This window comes from Nelumbo nucifera, chromosome 5 (assembly GCF_055504915.1).
Source record: "Nelumbo nucifera cultivar China Antique chromosome 5, China Antique-T2T, whole genome shotgun sequence".
NCBI classification, from domain to species: domain Eukaryota; kingdom Viridiplantae; phylum Streptophyta; class Magnoliopsida; order Proteales; family Nelumbonaceae; genus Nelumbo; species Nelumbo nucifera.
This window is the reverse complement of record NC_142653.1, coordinates 13,010,623-13,033,172: the sequence shown is the minus strand read 5'-3', so window position 1 is coordinate 13,033,172 and position 22,550 is coordinate 13,010,623. Positions and strand designations below refer to the sequence as shown.

The 22,550-nt window shown below is 37.9% G+C and overlaps 1 protein-coding gene across 1 annotated transcript in view; it reads right to left on the bottom strand.

Moving 5' to 3' along the window:
- LOC104605324 (uncharacterized) overlaps window positions 1–18,482 on the bottom strand; it is a 62,355-nt gene extending 43,873 nt beyond the window's left edge. Inside the window, exons 1-5 of the mRNA XM_010270047.3 lie at window positions 18,165–18,482; window positions 17,265–17,968; window positions 14,037–14,162; window positions 13,866–13,951; window positions 1,897–2,005 (exon numbers count right to left, since the gene is read on the bottom strand). Of these exons, the coding sequence (XP_010268349.1) occupies window positions 1,897–2,005; window positions 13,866–13,951; window positions 14,037–14,162; window positions 17,265–17,968; window positions 18,165–18,222 (1,083 nt within the window). The 5' untranslated portion in view covers window positions 18,223–18,482. The remainder of the gene's footprint in view (window positions 1–1,896; window positions 2,006–13,865; window positions 13,952–14,036; window positions 14,163–17,264; window positions 17,969–18,164) is intronic.
- Window positions 18,483–22,550: the final 4,068 nt, after the last annotated feature.

Genomic DNA, 22,550 nt, shown 5'->3' with positions numbered 1-22,550 from the left:
TATCTCTTGTACTCTACATAGTGCTAGTAGTGTTCACCAAGGAATATATTGATTCAATTAATGGATAGATCTAAGGCTCTAGGCCTGGATGACTTTACAATGGCTTTTTATCAAGATTGTTAGGAAATGCTGAAAGATGACCTACATGATGTTTACAAGGAATTTGCAGATAATTATATAATAAGTCCTAGACTTAATGTCACTTCCTTGGCTCTTATCCCTAAGAAAACTGATGCTAGCAACCCATAAGATTTTAAGCAGATTAGTCTAGTGACAAATATTTATAAAATCCTGACTAAGGTGCTTTGTTTGAGGATTAAAGAAATTCTACCCTCCATCATTAGGCAAGCCAAAGGGGCTTTCATTCAAGGGCAACAAATAACGGATCAAATCCTAATTGCGAATGAATGTGTTAAGGACATGAAAAGAAGTAGGCAAAAAGGCTTTGTTTGTAAATTGGACCTCGAAAAAGGCATATGACTTGGTTGATTGGCAATTCCTAATTGGACCTAAAAGATTATTACAAAAGTGGGGCCTGCCAACCCCCCTAACATTCCAACCTAAAATTTTCATTTTGTTCTTTCACAACCCTTGCTGCAATCTCAACTCTCAGAACTCTAGCTAGCTTTGGTCCTCTTTCAACAATGAGAAGAGATTTCGGGTTGCTCATGGAGTTGCCACCAACTCCAGATTCATCTTGTTGTTTCTCCCACTCCTCCTCTAGTCCAGTCCCATTACTGGGATTTCCATTGAATTCAACATTGTCACCCTCAAACTCCAATCCCTCTTCTCCAAGCAAATCATCTTCATCTTCTTTAAACTCCCATTCTTCATCCATATTCTCATCTTCAGCATTCTCTGTGTTGACCACTATTGTCTTCGCAATCTTTAAACAAAGCTCTCTTAGCAGACATGTTAAGGGTTTCAGAATTTCTCACTCCAAACCTAGCGCTCAATTGACTTTGGTTTGATTATGAAGTTACCCTTCTACTTTGCTCCATCTCAATGTTTCCTCATGTCGGTTTGGACTGAACTTTCCACCTTTCTTTTTGTCACTAGCACATTCCAATTACACTACTAGAACTTTTATTGTTTTCTCATGTTATCATGTATCTCCATCATCAAGCCACTGAAGTTTTTTCTTTTGGGCATGGATTTCTTGTTTGTTACCATCTAAGTGATTGGAATCTGCAGAAAAGACTGGTTTGTTGACGTCCACTTTAACATAAGCACGTGCAAAATTACATTTTTCCTTGGATATAGTCGGTTTGTCCAATTTGATCCTCCAATATAAGGCAACAAAACATATGCTATAAAGATAATAGACAGGCATAAGGTACAGTAGCACAAGAAACAACATAACTGCACAAGCTAATGTCATCAAATCAAAAGAAAGCTCCCCTCATTTCTGAAATTTTGCCTATCAATGTTATCAAAGCGTTGACTAGTCATTGAAAGACAAACCAACAGTATCAAGCACTGGTCAGAAAGAACCATTAGAGAACCATAGTTTCATGAGCACTGATCCAAAAAGGAGTTTGATGTTTTCCATGTCACTAATTTCTCTAATGAATAGGATGCTATTAACATTGTATTGTAAGGGGAAAGTTCCTACATTTTAGTTGCTCCTCTTTCTTCCCTTCTCTTGTATTTTGGCCAGCAGCCTCTCTCTTTGAATGAATTTTTAATTATCAAAAAAAAAGTTAAGCAGAGGTTAAATAAAAAGAGGACCTACTGAGCAAAGTTTTCATAGGAAGTAAACTTTTACGAATATTTTTCTTCACATTCTTTTTAAGAACAATGAAACTGAAATGGTAAAGCAATAGATTTCATAAAACCACAAGTTACAAAGGTAAAACATTAACCCAGGGCCTCAAGTCAACAGAAATCAAAAACCTGTGACAATGAAAGGTCACTGCGAACATGGTGAACAATCTCAGCAAGTAGACTATAAGCCAATGGTCGCAAAGTCTCAAAGCATGCCCGACCAGTTCCCACAAGAACCCTAACAAAATAAGATCAAGAAAGGAGTTGAAAAAAGTCCAATGACAGCAATATCAGCAATAGAAACTCCTATTTTCAATCACAAAATATGAGCAATTGAATAACACAATCACATACAAAAGAATTTGAGCTAATAACATTGCAGCACCATGATAGGAGAGCAAACAGATAACCACATCAACCAATTAACCAATTCAACCATCAGTATAGTCTTGCAAGAGCCATGAGGGAGTATGCCAAGGAGTAATCATTCTTGGGGAAGTGCAATCAATTTAAGTTCCTGTCAGTTTTATTATTTAATTTGGACCTGACTAGGAAGAATTGGTGTGCTCCACTGATAGTGCTTAAGATGATCGGTCACTCCCAGATTGAGGCCTTCATATGGAGGCAAGGCAATGTTTTAAAACGCGAAGGCATGAGCGTGATGCAAGGCGTTCCACTACCTAGAGGCGTGAGCCATAGTTCAGAACACAAGAGCCGTAAGCCTCCCAAACACAAGGAAGCCTCCTTAAAAAGAGGGAGGTTAGGAGGAAGAAGGGGAGGAGGATGAAGAGGAAGGGGGGGATCTCATTTTTTCTTTATTTTTAATAAAAATCTTTTATATTAAGAAGAATAAAGATGCATAACATTAGTTGAAAGGGGGAGTCTTGTCAAAGCGGAGGCGAGCGAGCGAAGCGAGCCCAGTTCCCAAGTCTGGCAGTCCATCCAGACGCAAGTTTTACAACACTGTCTTAGAGTGTGATGAGCCAAAGGAGGCTTGGGGGGGTAACTGGGCTGTTGCTTGTCAGGTCTGTTGGAGGTTTGGATTACCTGCTATAGGTGTGTCATCAGTTATTCTTCTTTTGGTCTTGATGATTCAGGGGATGGCTTCTTCTGGTGAGATCCCTTTACCTTAGCTGTTTTAAGCAAGGCTTCTGTTATACAGCAGCCAGTACAACATTGAATGCATATTTTTTGGGGGTATGATGTTCTTTCTTTTCTTTATGAAAAGGGGGAAATAATTCCTGGCTCCAATTGTTACCCAAATTTTCATTTGTTCTGCTCTAGTTTTAAACCCTAGGCATCGTAACAAGAGCAGCTTTCAATTACTTGATTCCGAAATCCTCAACCTTTACAGTGAAATGGTGGGGTATTTCATGCAATCTTCATCCATGAATCCCAACCATATGGGGCCAGCGACATGAATCCTGTTTCGCCAAGCCATTGGTGTTTCATGCAGTTTACCCTATAAAAGGATCATAAGTACTCGTATTACATCCTTTTCTGGGATTGATTGGACTAGGAACACAAGAGAGCAGGAAATTACCCTGCTCAATGAGAAGGAACTAACTAGCATTATAGTCAAGGGCTTTGGTTACTAGAACTAGGGTCCAGTTGGCAAATCATTAATGTGGAAGGTGATTCCAAGGTGGCAGTGGGTTGGCTGCCAAACAATAGTCCAGACGTTGGCAGTAAAGGCACATTATAAGAGAGAAAAGAAACCTGGTGGGAATTAGGTTCAACTTATAGTCAGGTTCAAAAATCGGCTATTAGGTTGACCAAACAAGGGGTGAATCGGGACCATTTGTATTGGGCTCGATTGTAATATATACTACTATTAAAAGTGTGAACGAGGTCTAGATTCTGGATTTTTTATTAACATGCCCTTACTCTTTGAACTTGGTCTCCCTATATTTATGAGGGTCACAAACATAATTTGAACTACTACTTTTATTAAATTCAGTATATTCCTCATCATTAAGTCCTATATTTAAGGTATTAAGTCCCATTTCCTTTCACTAAGTCTTATATTTATGAACATTGAATAAATGAGATTTGTGGACTTTTTTTACTAAAATACCCCAATTTATGAATTTAATCCCTCTTTAACTATGTAAGCATAAATGTAATTAAAAGTATTATTACTTCCGCTTCATTAAATTTCCTCTCATTAGCGTATTAACTTTCATTCTTTCTCCTTAGATACTTTATTTTAAGTGTTTTGGTTTCTCACCAATAAATTCTACAAAGTAAATCTATATCTAATATTTTCAATAACATAAAACCTATACTCAAAACCAACATGAAAAATAATTAAATAAACCACCCTTTTGACTGAGTGGCAAGTAAATAGTTCAACCATCAACGTCAAATGGGCCAACCAATATTCATAGTTAAATAATAAAAAATTAAAAATACATATAAATATAAATATTAAAAATTATAAAAAAAAACTGAAAAAAAAATTAGGCACATCTCTAATATTATCTATTTATCATATCAAACAACATTAAGCATGCTAAATAAAAGTATTTTTTACGATGGAAATGAAATGCAAGACTACCCCCCAAAAACGAAACTATATTCCTATTCAAATGGGTGGGTCAATGATTCAACCTTTTAGGTCAAATGGATCAACCCATGATATTTTTTTTACCAGCAACACAAGAAAATTTATTATTAATTATAAAAAGGAGTACAATAAGGAGTTGTGGGCAAAGATTAAGCCCAAATCCACTTTCGATATTTACAAAACAGCCCAAAACATTGACTGTCTCTGAATTCCATGTTTAGCTAGCCCATCTGCCACACTGTTTGCAGATCCTCTAATCCACTTCACTTGGATTATCATATCCTTGGAAACTTGCTTGCAACGTCTGAATTCGTTCTTAAACTGCCATATTACTCCTTCCCCCTTTTTCAGCCAGTCCACAACAATTTTGGAATCACATTCAATAATCAATCTGTCGATCACTAATTCTTTAGCTTTCTCCACCCCATACACAGCTGCCAACAGTTCTGATCTCACCACATCTCCATGCCGAATAGGTCCCGAAAACATAACTAAAATATTTCCACTTTCCTCCCTGATGACCCCACCAATACCCAAAGGTCCAGGATTGCCCATGCAGCTGCCATCAAAATTTAATTTCTTCCATCCAGCACATGGAGGTGACCAAACCTCGGTTATTTTTGGTCTTCTAGATGATGAGTGAGCAATTGATCCCCATGAGCTAAGAAATTCTTCAACTTTAAAGACTGCAAAAAGCCTTAAGGTTTTCACCCAATGTGCCACCCTTAAGATTATAATGTCTAACACATGTTCCTTGTTCCTTTCTTTGTCTTCAAAGATTCTGAAGTTTTTTTTATCAATAACAGAAACTTTATTAAGATTTATGAAGCTTTAGGCACAAAAGGGGGGAGGTAAAGAGTCTTATCTCCCCATCAGAATATTACAATGAAAAAAGATTAAAAATTAGCCCAAAAAATAGCCTCCCTATTCACCCCTTGCTTGGCCAACCCATCTGCAAAAGAATTAGCAGTCCTTTTCACCCAGCTGTATTGTATCTCAATGCCTCTACATAGCCATAAGAATTTTTTCTTTTCATTATTGTAGCTCCGCAAGCCACTGTCCTCTTTCTTCAACCAGCTAATCACCACCTTTGAATCACCTTCCAAAATCAGCCGACTGATATTTAGTTCCTTTGCTCTTTGAACCCCTTCCAAAGCAGTCCTTTTCACCCAGCTGTATTGTATCTCAATGCCTCTACATAGCCATAAGAATTTTTTCTTTTCATTATTGTAGCTCCACAAGCCACTGTCCTCTTTCTTCAACCAGCTAATCACCACCTTTGAATCACCTTCCAAAATCAGCCGACTGATATTTAGTTCCCTTGCTCTTTGAACCCCTTCCAAAGCTGCAAGGATCTCAGCCCTAATAGAGTCTCCTTCTCCAATAGGGCCTGAGAACAAAGCAATAATAATCCCTTCCTCATTCCTGAAAACTCCCCCAATCCCAGAGGGCCCTGGATTCCTTATGCTACTGCCATCAAAATTCACTTTTATAAATCCGGAGGGAGGAGGGGACAAGACTCTGAAGTTCCTTTCTTCCCAAATTGTCCATATCACTGCTGCTCTAGTGCATCTCCCCAAAATCCTGCCTCTTCTTTTAGAGCAACTAAAAAGATTAGAGTTAAATAATCCTTCCAAATTATCAGGAAAGAGCCACCTGCAACCAAAAAGAGACGAAAAAACTCCCAAATAGAGATAGCAAAAGGACAGGAGATTAGAAGATGAAAAGCAGTCTCTTCATGCAACTTACATAAGGAGCACCAATTAGGGAACAAGCACATATTTGGTCTCTTTCTCTAGAGCATATCACATGTATTTAATAGAACCGTGGAACACTTCCCAACAGAGAGCATTGACCTTTGGAGGAACAGGGAAATACTGAGACGGGGAGGTAGCAACAAGAGAGTTTAAAAAGGATTTGCAAGAATAAACACCAGAATGATTAAGTGACCACACTCTGGAATCTGAACCACCATCCCCTAAGATCACTAAATTCAACATGCAAAGCAAAGCAGAAACACTGGGAATTTCCAACTCTCTAAGATTTCTAGTAAAGCCCAGATTCCAATTCAAGCTTGATTGGGAAGAGGACGAGCTGATAAAATGACACACCGGATTTCCTTTAAAACTAGAAAGCTCAAAAAGAGATGGAAAAATATCAGACAACTAGACAAGGGAGATTCCCCAATCCAGATATCCTCCCAAAACCTTATTCTCTGACCCAAAGCCAAATCATACCTTATATGAGTGAGGAACACTGGAAGAATGCCATGGATAGCCTTCCAAGGAGCAGCCAAAGTAGCTCTATGCAAGCAGTCCACATCCCACCCATTGTTTGACAGTCCGTGGATACTTTAGATAAACCTTACTCCATAACCTCTTATTTTCTTTAGGGAATCTCCAAAGCCAATTACTCAATAATGCCAAATTTTTCAACCTAACATTTCCAATACCCAATCCTCCTTCAACTTTACCACCTTATCCCAGCTAATCAGGTGATCTTTCTTCCCCTCCCCAGGCTCCCAAAGGAAATATCTCATAATCTTTTCAATCCTTTTTACTATTGTTTAGGGCATTCTAAAAACTGGCATGAAGTACACTAGTAGATTCGATAAAGTGGATTTGATCAATGTTATTCTCCCTCCCAAAGAAATATAATTCCTTTTCTAGCATGCTAGCCTCTTCTCGAATCTCTCCACTATTGGGGTCCAAAAACTACCAGCTCTAGGGTTGCCACCAAGGGGTAGTCCTAAGTAACACAAAGGCCAATATCCTTTCTCACAACCCAAAGAATCTGCCGTTTCTCTCAAAGCTTCATCCCCCAAGTTGATTCCAGCTAATACACTTTTAGACCAATTGATTTTCAAGTTAGAGATCCTTTCAAAGAGCTTCACTACTAGCTTCAAGTTTTCTATCCTTTCTCTGCCTTCCCCATCACAAAAAATCAAGATATCATCTGCAAATTGTAAGTGGGGGACTAGAACTCTATTTCTTCCGATTACCCAGCCCTTAACCAGCTCCATAGAGTTAGCCTTAGAGATTAGCTTACTTAAGACATCGGCTATCAAAGTGAACAGAAAGGGAGAGAGTGGGTCACCTTGTCTAAGACCTCTAAGCCCTTCAATGAAATCAATTGCCGACCCATTGACTATAACAGAAAAATGGCTTGTTAGTAAGCAACCTCTGATCCATTTACACCATAAATCCCCAAAGCCACATCTCCTCATAACATTGAACAAGAAATCCCAATCCACTAAACCATAAGTTTTCTCCAAGTCTAATTTCAATGCTATTCCCTTCTTCTTTAACCTTTTTTGAGCCTCCAAACATTCATTTGCAATTAGAATCTGAACAACAATATGTGTATCTTGGATAAAAGCCCCTTGAAATTAGGAAATGAGAGGGGGGAGTAGGGATGGAAATTTCCCCCATAAAACCGGGGCCCCGCCCCGAACCCAAAGGTAAATTAGTAAAATATATCTAGGTTTAATATTGATATTTAAAATATCTCTAAGTTTTCCCCAAATTTTTAAATCCTAGGATCCCATAATTTTATTTTTGAATTATCCCTCAAATATTATAGTTCAATTCTAAAATACCCCCAAATTCCTATATCCTATGTATAAACTGTCCATAAAACAGATACTTTTTAAGTAATTGCCTTGGAGTGGGGAAAATTCGGGGATTCCCCATCCCCAAATGGGGAATGGATGCCCCGCCACCGAGGACGGGGCAGGTACGGGACAAGGTATCATGACTTCGGGGCAAGGACGAGAAGGGGGTGCCCTGCCCCGTTGCCATTCCTAGGGGGGAGGACCTTCTTAAGCTTCAAAGAAAGCACCTTGGCAATTATCTTATAGACACTAGTAACAAGGCTTATAGGTCTGAAATCCCCTGAATGAGTCGCATCTTTCTTCTTTGGAATCAAGGCCAAGAAGGTTGAATTCATTCTAGGGCTAATTACTCCCCTAGTATGAAACTCTCTAAAAACTTTAATCAGATCATCTTTAATCACCTCCCAACAATCTTGATAAAAAGCCAATGTGAATCCATCAGGCCCAGGAGCCTTAGATCTATCCATAGAGAACACTGCTTCCTTAATGTCAACCTCGTCAAACCTTTTTCCCAACACCTCCACTTGATTTTCTCCCATACAATCCCATTCAAGCCCATCCAAAGACCATCTTTCATTGATTGGCCTACGATAAATTGATCTTAAATAATCTGCAAAGGCCTTGGCAATTTCACCTTGATCTGTTAATTCAACCCCCCCCCAAGGATGATATTGAGCTCTTTCTTTTTCTACCATTAGCCTAAGCATGGAAATATTTTGTGTTTCCATCCTCTTCTTTAATCCATCTCTCCCTTGATTTTTGCTTCCAGCTGATCTCCTCTCTCGATAAGGTAATCTCAAGCTCCTTTCTTAGAGACCATCTTCTCTCCCTATCATTACCGTTTAGACCACCTTGCATCTCCTTCTTATCAATCTCTTCAAATTGCGAAATAATAGTGGTTTTTTTCTCTTCCAATCTCCCAAACTTGATTCTGTTCCATTCTTTAATTTCTCCCTTCAAGATCTGCAATTTCTTCAGAAATTTCTGACCTTCCCAACATAGGTTGTGGTATGTGGGTAACCCACCACTCCTTAACCTTTTCTTTGAATGCCACATATTCTAAAATCTAAAGGGAATTGAACCTCCAAAATTGGATCTTTGAAGCAAACAAATTGGCCAATGATCTGAAGTAACTAGAGGCAATGTTTTTCCCATCAAATTCAGCCAATGTTCTTCCCAGTAAAGAGACACAAAGAATTGTCCAGTCTAGAGCATATAGGGTTAACTTGAAGATTAGACTGAGTAAAGCAAGATTGACCTAACGGGATGTCCCTTAACTCATGATCCTCAATAAAGCTATTAAATCTCCTCATGCTTGAGGTAACCATTTGTCTTCCACCATTTGATTCCTCCACAAACCTGATTACATTAAAATCTCCTCCTAGGCACCATGGTCCCTCCCACAAGCCTCTAATATCTGCTAATTCTTCCCACATTACATTTCTTTCCCTATAAGAGTTTGGACCATAGACATTGGTGAGGACCCATTCAAATCCATCCTGGGTGTTCTTCAACTTGACCGAAACTGAGAATCTCCCAACTAATTCTTCACTGCACCTGAACATTTCCTCCTCCCAAGCTGTCATTATTCCTCCAGAGGCACCCCAAGCTGGAGCATAACTCCACTGAATGTCTCTCTCTCCCCAAATACTTCTTATCCACTTCCTATCTACCTCCTGAATTTTGGACTCCTGGATCAACACTAAGTCCGGTTTCTCTTTCTTCAACAACTCCCTAATCAGCCTTCTCTTTGTAGCACTTCCCAAACCCCTCACATTCCAGCTGATGACCTTCATTGACCTAGCTGAGATTATCCTAGAGCACCTCTTCCTATAATCCTCCTTTTCTTCTTCCTCCCCTGGCACTAAACTCTTTGTCCCCTTCAACATCATTAATAAGCTTCTCTACTTCATTCAGTTTTCTCCTTCTTCTACCTCCTCCCACTTTTCCTTTTTTTGTTTGAGTGCTCACCTCCTTAGTTTTCTCTACATTAAACCCCATTCTACCAGCTAGATCCATCACCAGATCTTCTTCCTCCTGTATCCCCTTTCCCCCAAAATACCTTCTTCATCTCTGATTTCAGTTCCTTGTTCTTTGCTCACAACATTCTCACTTTTTCCTAATTCTGTTTTTTCTTTGGCTTTCTCTCCCTCCTTCCTACTTTCTCCATTTCTTATGCTTTCCCCTGACTCCTTTATCTCCTTTCCATGTTCTATCTCTGAGCCTCCCTCCAAGCCTTCCCTAAAACCTCTCACAACGGCATCAGAAGGATCCATGGACCTTTACACAACAGGGATAGGATTTGGGTTGTCGACAAAAGCATTGGAGGAGAAATCAGTAGCAAAACTGAAATCACTAAGTTTACAAGGATTACCAGAAATCAAAGGAGGATCTTGTTCGAGATGTTGGACTTTCTCAGATTCCTTGTTGCCCTAAAACGGGTCCTGGAAGCCTATCAGACTAAAGCCAATTTTCTCTGTTTGGTTGCTTCCCTTAGTTGCATCATCCTGTTCTAACCATGGTTCAGTGTCCCTAACTGGTGTTTCCTTCAAAGTTTTAGTTCCCCTGCTCAAACACCATCTGATTCTCCATTTTTTGCTTCTCAGCTGAGGAAGATCCCTCAACTACTATTTGGTTACAAGAAGATCCCTGCTGATCCTGGATCGGATACCTTAGGCTTGCATCATTTTGCAATTGCCCTACCAAACAATCTTCAGCCTGAGTGTTGGACGCCTCATGCCAAACTTTAGCCCCTGTTCAAGCAACTTATTTTCTTTAATATCAGTACACACCTCAATCAGAGTGACTCACTAACTTTCTCCACCTCAAACAGAGCACTAATACGCATATCCTCTTTGTCCTCCAAGCTAACTTGGATAGTTTCGTCAAAACTTCCAAAACTTGAGTCATCATCATACAAGTTCTCTTCCTCAGAATCATCGCAGCTAAGCCATCGGCTATCGTCGTTATCATCCCCTGAACTTCCTTTGATCTGGCGTATCTAGGGTTAGGCTTGTCATGTATCGGTTGACGATGCTCCCACTCTAACTGGACCGAGCATCTCAAGTTGTTGTTATTCGAACTCAGTGGGGACAATGATACACCCACCTTAGCATCTACCATCGTCCCCCCTTCCACGACCCCCCACGTGACTTTTAAGTTATCACGTGAGGTCGATTTAGGAAATAACCCAACCCTGCGGTCCCCTGCAATTAATGAGTTTTTTGAGCCTAATGACCACTTTCCCGAGTATATAACTTCCTTATCAGGAAGGATTGCATTAAAACTCAAATCTTCTCCAATCGTTCTCCCTTTCTTCCAAAGAAACAATTAAACTTGCGATGCTATCCAAACCTTCCTTCACAGAAAACTTCAATCATTCTTGGAATCCTCTCCAACTTACACGCATGTACCCTCAAAGTAGCCACATGAAGGTCAGACAAATCCAGCTATTGTAAGGATCCTCGCCATAAAACAACAATCTGGATTAAAAAACTCATCTGTCCAAAGATTGAACGAAAGTCCCACCAATTTCAGGCTAATGGTCTTGCAATCTACTTCCACCTAGTTACAGGACAGATTCCAATTTTCTACCGTAGCTACTCCCTCTCTAGTAGCAGCTCTGAACAGATTCTCACATCAGCTACCCATATCTAACATCACTGCATTTTCACCAAAAGGACGAAGAACAGCCCTTTCCATCACCGAAATATAGGCCATTAAATCCTATAAGATTCCTCCCCAATTAGTCAACCTTCCTATCCAATCTAACCATCATTCTTTTTCTCCACTCCTCCATGCTTCCTTCAATCATCAATTTTGAACATATGGAACTACCGCAAATACCTCCTTCGCCTGTCAATTTCTTCACATCGTTAGTATTCTCAGACGATTGTTTCGACTCTAGGATAATCATAGGATCCTTCCTCCTATCTGCTCGGTTCTCCAAAGACCACAACCTCTGTTCATAATCGTCCAGGGCCTTCGCAAACATCACCCACCCTTGTTTTTCTTTTCCAGCCAAAATATAGATTATTTGCTTCTTACCAGGTCAGAACATTTCTGTCAATTGAATAAATTCTCCCATGTTATTGTTCTTCTTCTCCACAAAAAACTTTTTCTTTTGCAGACATAGTTCCCCTTCCCATCCAATCTCCGTGATGGCAAATACAATGCCACCAATGAACCCTTTCAGCCAACTTGAAGCTTCCCTTCTTAACACTACTACCAATCTTTTATCTTTCCTGATTTTGATCGCCAAACTACCACCTGTCTCTTCTAACAGGAATCTTAAATTTTTAAAAAAGATAGAGACAAAAATTATTAAAAACATAGAAATTTTGTAAAAAAAAAAACATTTGGGTGCATCTTTAATATTATGTATTCATCATATTAAACAAAAAAAAAGTGTATTTTTATTAATGATAGAAATAGAATTAAAAACTGAACTACTTAAAAAGAAATTTGTTTTTGCATCTAATTAATGCTCCATGGTCCATAGGGAGGCAAATTAGTTGGGGTTAACTTGAGCTCAAATTGACCTAGCCCATAAATTTATACAGGCTAGCTTCAATTTTCAGTCCTCGACTTGCACCTAAGCCTAGGTTCAAAAATTCAAGCTTTTTTATTTTTCGGGTTGGACCAACCCTATCCCTTAGGTAGTTAAAGTCAAGCCTGATAATATACATACAATCATAAATACATATATAACACATACTTGCATACATGCATGTATATACTATATACAACCATACATATGCATTTTGACAAATTTTGTCATGGGGCTAATTGATAGACCCAAGTCCAAGACTAACCCATCTTTCAAAAAAAAGTCCAAAGCTAACCCAAGTGCATCAAATTTCAACGCAAGTTGGAGATTAGGCCCAAGTTAAACTGATTAGGCTTAACTTTGGTCTGAAGCCTTAGATCCAATGCTTATGGTTGGGTCTGGGTTAAAATTAAATTCAGCCCAACCTACTTGACTTGCACCATAATGGTCCAATCGTTTGGGTAAGTGAGTTAACCAATGATGTCATAATTAATTAATAAAAATTTAAAAATATAGAAAATTTGGAGATATCTAAGATATTATAAACTTATTGTATCAAACAAAATTAAGTGTAATAAACAAGAATTATTTTTAGAATTAATTATGCAAATGGGATAAAAAAATTAAATTTACCCAAAAATGCGATTGCTTTTTTTCAAGTCAAATAGGCCAGCACATGATGTCATAATCAAATAATAAAACTCAAAAAATAGATAGAAATAAAAAATATAAAATTTGTCCACATCCCTAATATTAAATAAAAATATATATGATAAATAAGAAGTATTTTCATTAACAATGAAAATGAAATATAAAATCTAAATACACCAGCACACCATGCTTTTATTACTTATCCTTTTTGTATGGTCTAATAAGGATATTGAAATCATTAATGTTATCTTAAATTACAACGTTCAACACACGTGTATATTTACTAGTGTAAGTAAATGAGTGGGTCAGGTAGTTCTGCCGACCTATACTAAGGATGCATGGCATGTTGTACATACTCAATCCTTTTTCATTAATTAATAAGTCTAATGTTCATCATCATCTAAGCCTTATCCCAACTATATGGAGTTGGCTACATGAATCCCATTCCACTATTCCATTCTGTTCAGTGTCACATCCATTGTTAACAAAGTTTAATGCTACTTATAAGAAAAGAAAGAAGGAACTAATTCTGTAGATCATTTTTGGAGCTAAAAATGATTCTTTCATCTATTCAGTAGATATATTCATTAAATTTATCATTTGTGTTGTCCATGAAGTAGAACCAATCACAATTCATAATCCGGCAATGGAAGGGAGAGTTTCACAAAATGTGGTGGAATATTAAGACTCAATGACTTCATGCTCAAAAGATGTACCTTTCTTCCAATAATGTGTCGATTAAAGGAAATAAACCTCGTTTAAAATCCGTTCCAAGAACATGTTTCAAGGCAACTAGCAATTCCTGCATCACAAATCCCATTTATTAACTAATTTTTTTATAGAAAAGGAATTTAGGAGATGTAATTGGCAATACACAAATCACTCACCTTTCGAATAGAAACAGAGTCAGGACAAGTAACGAGCAGATTTACAATGCTTTTGCATATGCTTTCTTCATGTGGCCTGATATAGTCAGCACAACTCTTCAGCAGGTAAGTTAAAAAGGAAACTGTCTGCAATAAACAAAGAAAGAAAATAATAGTCAGCAAAAGAAAAAAAAAAAAAAAAAGAACAATGAAGACACAACTTCAAGTGAAGTAATAGTCTCATGTATTTTTAAGTTTTTTCTTATTGTTCAAGTCAAAAAAAAAAAGTATTATGTAATGAGCTTTGTATATGATAATCTTTTTGTAAAGCAGGGTGTGGAGTTATAGAATATGAAGGTTTGTGCTGAGGACCCCACAACTCCTCTTAAACCTTACCTAGAAAAAACATCAGATGTGCTAAAAATAGAATACCCTTGCCAACTCATCTTTGTTTCCTTCAGTTCACAGGTTACCTAGATCCAGGCTATGAGAACAAGTATTTGAAGTTTTGGCCACCCTCAATATAATCGTTGAGAACTTGAGACAGTCCAGTTCCACTCATATAGGTCCCCGTTTCAGCCCTTAGACCAGATAAAGCTCACTTACACTGCCAAAAATTAAAGCACCCCAAATACACACTTCATTTTCATTGGTATTTCCAAAATCCCAGTCTCTTCCCCACTAATTAAAAGACCCCCATTTAAAAAAAAAAGAAAAAATCATTCAAATACCAACGAGCATTAAAGTAGCCTTTTTAATCTTTCATGAAAAACCAGCACCATCCACACATCGCCCTTTTAGGTGTGAAGTACCATAATTGAACACACTTGCTATTAGCAAGTCATCTTCAACCTTTTTTTGGCAGTGAAATAAAATTTGTTAAAAATAAAAACAAAGTAAAAGAAAGGTGACCAATAGTTGCTTGAGAGAAGAAACAAACAACCCCCCAAAAATGAACCAACTCCTTAATAATATATCCCAATAACCAACCCAGCAAAACTTGAGACAATCAACCACTCCCAACAACCCTAAAACAAGAAACAACACAAAAGCCCATCAACATGGACCCCAACTTAAAATCACCTTACCCAATGCACCAGGCATGAAGCGTAATAAATGCTACAGTAATGTGGGTGTTTGGGAAGAAAGGAACTTCAGAACTTTTGAAAACAAAACCAGGAATACCGAAGACCTGATCCCTCACATTACTTTCTTATGCAACATTTGGGCTATTAATGCTGAAGATTTCTAAGTGAGGCCGATATCTCCCCCACTACCCCCAATCTCCAGATTTGGAAGCCTAACCCAAATGGCATGTTCACTACCAACTCCTTTTTCAAAGCTCTAGCTTCGGATGGTCAGGACACCACCTTCCCAGCCAGGAAGGTTTGGTGATCTCATATTCCTCCCAGAGTCTCCTTCTTCATTTGGGAGAGTTATTTAAAGAAACTAAACACTTGTTATGTGTTACAGAAGAAGCTCAGAGGCAGATGTGTCTTTCTCAAAAAGAGGCAGATGTATCTCTCCTCACATCTGCCCCATCTCCCTTGATAATGGAGAGACAGTGGAGCATTTATTCCTGCACTGTTCATTAACAAGGAAGATCTGGTGTTTCTTCCTCAACTTAGGGTACAACTGGGTCTTTCCTGAACAAATTCTGGATCTTCTGCAACAGCGGCATAGCAAAGGACTAGGAAGCAGGGGTAAGATTTATTGGAGCACGGTGATCCATGCAGTAATGTGAGGTGTTTGGGAAGAAATGAACTTCAGAACTTTTGAAAACAAAACCAGGAATACTGAAGACCTGATCTCTCACATTACTTTCTTATGCAACATTTGAGCTATTAATGCTGAAGATTTCAAAGGTATTTCCCTAAATGACCTTCAGAGGAATTTAGCAGAAGTCCTTTACTCCTCTCCTGTGAACGTTTGAGTACAAACGTTCTGTTCTAGTGAGGACGATCTGACAACTCTAAGTTTTGACGGTAGTGCCCAAGGATCTACAGCTCAAGCAGGAATTGGAGGAGTAATCCGTGGGACAGGGGGGAACATCTTTTGGGCTTTCAGTGGGCCGATTGGGAGAGCTGATGCTACCAAGGCAGAAATCTTAGCCACTCTTACAGGTCTCCATTATGTCAAAATATTAGGCCTCTCCACTCTTTCCATCAAAGGTGACTCTGCTAATACAATAAATTGGCTAAGACAGAAGAGTGGGGTCCTTGGAGGCTTGCCTATCTGCGGGCCAAAGCTAGAAATATTTTGGCCTCTCTGAATGTGAAGTTAGTTTGGATTCCCGGGGAACTAGACACTTTATCTGACAGCAAATCAGTAGCCCATAGAGTTTCTATGTTTTCTGATACTTCTTAGCCTTCGTAGTTCTGTTTCATCCCCTAAGGCTCGTGTACTCTGTTAACTTTTCTCCGTTAACGTTTAATAAATCTGAGTTAACATTTCTGAAAAAATAAATAAATAAATAAATGCTTACCATTCTGGAATACTTAAAACTTCTGATAAAACCTCTGTCAATTATGAGTTATGACCTACAGAAGCCTATAGCTCAGGAAATCGCCAAATAGATCACTCCCATTTGAGAACCAACTCATCATCTTCCATGTTCTGCAAACAAAACAAAACAAATCCTCCACCAACCAATCTAACATCAACTGATCTGGATATCCAAGACACCACACTTATGGTGACAACCTAACAATGAACTCCTCAACCAGATCAGAACCTATCACAACCAAAGATCTAACAAATCTAATCTTTTCCATGATCTTCTATCATTCTTAAATTCGACTTTCCATACACTGCCCATCTCTCTGTTCTTTTTAATTTTTCAAGCTTCCATCTACCCTTCAATTGTTGTTCATTGCAAACAAATGCAAAATCCGATTGGTGATTGAAACTTGAAAGGCTTAATTTCTTTGCTCCAAGCCACACTAGAGGTCAGTTATCTAAGTTGGTAAAATCTCTACTGTATTTTGAGTACGTGAAAACTTATGCTAGATGTAAATGCATTAAGAAAATTTACCTCCCAATTCTTCTCCATTCCCCTGTTGCCTGAGATGGTTTTCCGGGAGGAAGATAAGACCCTTAAATATATTTATCTCACATTCGATTATCTTGAGCCTTTTTTTGTTTGACATTAGTTGATGGTTTTCTCCAAGGATTTGATTCTAAACAAAGTTTAGTATTACAATTTTCAGGTGGTACGTAATAAATGTTCACAGCATAAGGAGTACCTACCTTAACCTGCGCCCCCTTTAGTTCAATGAAGTGGTTCTTTGACTGGGGAGGAACCTTTTCGGGACCTGGAACAGATATTGCCGCAACCATCAAAGGCAACAGATGAGGAATGTTAGTTTGAACAAGCCTCCCATACAGCTGAAAGAGGAACATAACCACCAGCGGGCTCTCTGTCACAATCTTGAATGACCGAGTGCTGGGGTTAAGTTGTCCTGCACCAATGTATCCAGTGGCGACTTGACCCGAACCATCAAGTGACTTATTATCTTCTCCACCCGGAGGATCATCAAAGAAGTAGTTTACAGTCAATCTAAAGTTCTGGTATATTTTACAAACGAAGTCAATGAACGGTTGGACCTCAGTCTCAAGGCTTGGGCGGAAATTCCGTAGGAGGTCAAATATGATACGGATACAAATTAGGCCATTCTCTTCGTTGTCCAATGTCAGAACTTGCAGAGCGACCTTCAAGAGATCCTGAACAAAGGGGCGGAGAACCTCACTGTGAGGGAGACGATTAAGAATCTCAACAATGACATTTCTAAGCTTGTGCTCAGCGTTGTCAGTGAACTGAGGCGTCGTAATCTGTGTGAGAATCATTGAGAAGGCACGAAAGTAACATTTGAGGAAGTTTAAGTATTCCGCTGTGTGAGCAATCTCAAGGCTGTCCCGGACCTCCATTGCCATCTGAAGCCTCGTCTGAATAGCTGGTTTCAAACAAAACGGTCATGGGACAACAACAATAATCTCGGATAATGAAAACAATACGAGACAAGAAAGGAGAAAATCATAATTGAAGAATTTACAAGCATAAACTATATATGAAATGCGGTCAAATATGAAACTTTTGGGAGAAGACGCAAATAATTCTTCCAGAAAAAAAAAAGTAAGTTTCAAGGATACGGAGGTCCGGCTCGACAAGATGTCTAGCATGTTGTTCGAAGTTCTGAATTGGACTCATTTTTGAAGTTGCAGAGAGGGTTAAAACCCTAACTCTGCAGGTTCCTTCAAAGCAGAATTTTGACTTCTCCCCTGTTTCGCGCCCTTCTGTGTTTCTAGGGTTTCTGAAAGAAACGACTCGTGCAACTTCTAAACCTCCCGCTCTCTCTCGCTGTACTTCCTCTCTCTACTCTGCTTCCTTCGATAGCTCGAGAAGACTTCCTCTTTTATTTCATTGTTTTTACGAGAGAATTTGCACTCCCGCTCTTCCGGGGCGAGCGTGAAACGAACTACCATCGAAGCTGGCCCCTGTTCTTTTATAGGCGAGTGAGAGCATTTCTTTTGGGTATAATTCCCGAAACACCCTCAACTATAGGGTGTATCACTTAACTGTCCGAACTACGAAAAAATTGCAAATACCCGACCCGCCTCAATCTTTTCACTTATCACTCACCCAAATAAACACCTCGATTAGCACTGGGGTGTCAATTGGACCGGATTTGATCCAATCCGATACGGTCCAATATAAATCCACCAGGTTCAATCCAATCGAATGAATCTTTTGAATCATTTTGAACTAATTCAATTTAATTGTTGGACCATCCGTCCAATCTATTCAAATTTGTATTAATTCAAATTGGTTCCAACCAAACCTGGTCATTGATACATGTATTTTTATCCTCTATCAATGACAGATGTTGGTTCAATCCGACCAAATCCAATATAAAAGTTTACGGATTGACCAGGTCCAATATAATCCAATAAATATTTAAGACCGATAATCTGGACTGATTCAATTCAATGCCTTACTTGTCTGTCTAATCTATCTAAATTGATATTGATTTGGATGGGTGATAGGCCCAATCCAAAAAACAGTCCATTGAGACCCCTAATTAACACTACAATAATAAGATGATGGAAAGTATTTTCTTGCCTGATAGATGAACAACATCCAAGCCTTACCACAATTATACGGGGTCAACATGAACACTGTTTCGTCATTTGGTTCAGTTTAATGTTATAAGTATAGTTAATTATATGTACTTGAGTTAATGGAAAATTCTCGATTACTACCTTGCACTTTAGGCTTAATGTCACTTTGGTCCCATAACTTTAAAATGCAATAATTCAATACCTAAACTTTCAAAGCGAGCCAATCCAATACTTGTCGTTAATCAGCCATCAGTTGTGTATATCATGTAATGACGTGTGTAATTTAAAAATTTTGAACATGTCAAAATTATTATTCAAAACACTGTCCTCATGAATTAAGATTGAATCAAAGCAGTGGTGAACAGCCCCAAACCCACTCACTCACGGACAATGGTTCTTACCCAGCTTACAGAATAATGACGGATGGTAAAATTGGGTTTAGAAAATCTAAATGCCACGTGGTATCAAGTGTATGTGGATTTTGATGGAATATTGGCATATGTTAACGGCAAGGGTAGAGCTAGCCAATTGCCAAAAGTAGTAAGAGTGGTGCAAGATAATAGTTTAACAGTAAGAGTAGAGTTAACTAGTTAGTTAAACAATAAGTATAGTTTAAGAAATTTGCCCATAAACAAATTACTATTTGCTATTATTTTTGTTGAAGCCATATTATTAAAAATGAAGTTCCAAGATGTTAATATCACAAGTGATTATGGATGTCAAAAACAATCAGTTCCAATCAAGTAAAAACCAAATATGCTGATTACTATTTGGTCACATCCTGAGTCTATTTTGTGGAATTAGGGGTGTTAAAGGACCGGTTTTGGGTTGGATCTCATTTAAATTAAAATCAATTTGATACATCAATAAGACATATTGGATTTAACTAGTCCATACTTGATGGTCCAAAGTATTTATTGGATTGGATTGGACATGATCCACCTGTAATGGATTTATATTGGATTGGGTCAGATTGAACCAATATTTGGTCCATTAGTAGAAAACCAGAATACAAGTGCCTATACACTAGCTTTGGATTGGAACCAACCTAAGCTAAATTCAATTTGAACATATTGGACAGTCTAAACATTGAATTGGACTGGTTCAAAATATTCATCATAATGGAATGAAGCTAGTCCATCTGCAATGAACTCGTATTGGACTATATATCATATTAGACCAATTACACACTATATGGAACTAATTAATTATCGACTTGGAGCTGGTCTATCCTCTTGAACCGGGCCCAACCCATTGATAGTTATAGGAGGAGATGGTCTTGATAGTTCCCCGATCGAGGTCAACATTGTTATCTGCCGCTGCATTTATCTCCGTTACCATCAAGAAGCAATTGAGCTGCAATCCCCGACTCTCAATAAATTTTGCCAGACAATTTGTAGCTACTAATGTTAAAGCACATTAGGGCCTATTTGGGAGGGATGAGCTCAAGACGCTTTCTGGATTTTTCATCAAATATAGCTTCAGAAAAATCAAAATCCAATATGATTCAGCTATCCCAAACAGGCTGTTTAGTGCTGTTAGGAGGGCTTCAGCATTGATTGAGCTGCATTGAGGGAAGCACTCTGGAAAAGCTACTAAAGATATATTCACCCAAAGATCAATATTCATGTCTCATGTAGTAAATGTATTTTCAACTTTCCAAGGTATCGTTTGGCCCTCTAGATTTTTGGCCATTTTAAGTTTTGATGAGCTTTTTAGGGCATAGATCTCTCTAACATATTGTCTTCTATTACCAAGCAGAAAATGTCCAATTTTTGGTCTTCTAAGCTTTGAAAGGCCCGAAAGACTACACAGAAATACTTGCCAAACACCTCCCAAGTTTTTTAGCAAACACGACTACACACGGCTTTCCATGTTGGACCTACCTTCCAACTAAGAAGTCGCTGCTGAAAGCTACAGGTACACTCCCTAAAACCCACCCATTCCCAACAGTGGGTCAACATGGGTCAAGTGACCCATTAGGGTCAAGAGGGGAAAGGGTCAAGGTGGGGTGGATAAAGGGTACCCATAGGTCTACATTTATTAGATTTGGGGTTTATTAAAGCTTGACTCTCTCTCTCTCTCGTATCTTCATCTTCACTGAAAACCTCTGGTATTCTCTTGTTCAAACCTCCAAAGATGGTAATAACTTTTGTTCCTTCACGATTTTGCCTCCTTTAAAAGCTCCTTCAACCTTCAAAGCGAGCTCTCTTGTTGTTGCAACAGTGGACAAAGTTTTAGATCTGAATCTCATACAGCAACACCTCACCTCATTCAAAAGTTTATGAACGATTTTACCTGAAGATGAGTGGAATGTCTGTTTTTGGAGACAAACCACAATGATAATCAACATTTAAGACTTTTCCCTTTAGATCTGAAGCAAAACTCCAAATCGTCAACTTGAATACCCCAAAATCCCCGAGTTCGAGCTGTTGAAGCCTACAACTTTTACATACGAACCCCCAATATAGCCATTGAAGCTTGCTGATTTTACAATAAGCACTTTCCTTTCCCAAGTTATGTGTTTTTCGTTGAAATATATATTTTTTATTTTAATTTTCTCAGTTGTTTGCAATTTCTATTGTTAAGTTAGCTATACTTTCTTTTAACTTTGGTATCATTTTTTGTGTTTTTATGATTTCTAAATAGAACATTATTTAATTTTTGAATAAAATTGTTATGTTTTTTTTCTACAAATTTGTTAATATATAAAATATATATATTTTTTGTCTCTATGCTCCGTTTTGTTGGTTTTTTTATTCATTTTTTGCATTATATATATATATATATATATATATTGTGTTTTATGCAATTTCTATTTTTTGCATTTTTTATCTAATACAACTTTTTTGCATTTTTCTGAATTTTCTTGTAATTTCTTGCATTTTTTGTATTTTACTGCAATTTCTATATTTTTTTTACAATTTATGTTTTATAACTGTATTCATTTATTTACTATTCAATATGTTTTTTTTTGCATTTTCTTGTATTTTTTCAAATTTCTATGTTTTTTACAAGTTATCTTTTATACTTTTATTTTAAATATTATTATTTTCTATATTTGTTCTACGATTTGTCAATCTCTGATGTTTTACAAGAAATATATATTTGTTACCATTTTTGTTTTTTAGACGAAATATATAGTTCTCTGTTTTTATGCAATTATTATATCATAGAAAAAATAATAAAAAATGAATACTTAGTAGAAGCTATCCACCAAAAAATGGTTATCAATTACTTATCCACCAAAAAATGGTTATCAATTACAATCCATTCACAAATCCCCAATCGATTGACATTTCATGGCGGTTCAAAAATTGATGGATCATAAAGATATGTAACATGTGTTGTGAATAGACGTATTTTATGCACATGCTGATAACTTTGACAGACAATGTTCTAACTAAACCTAACCCG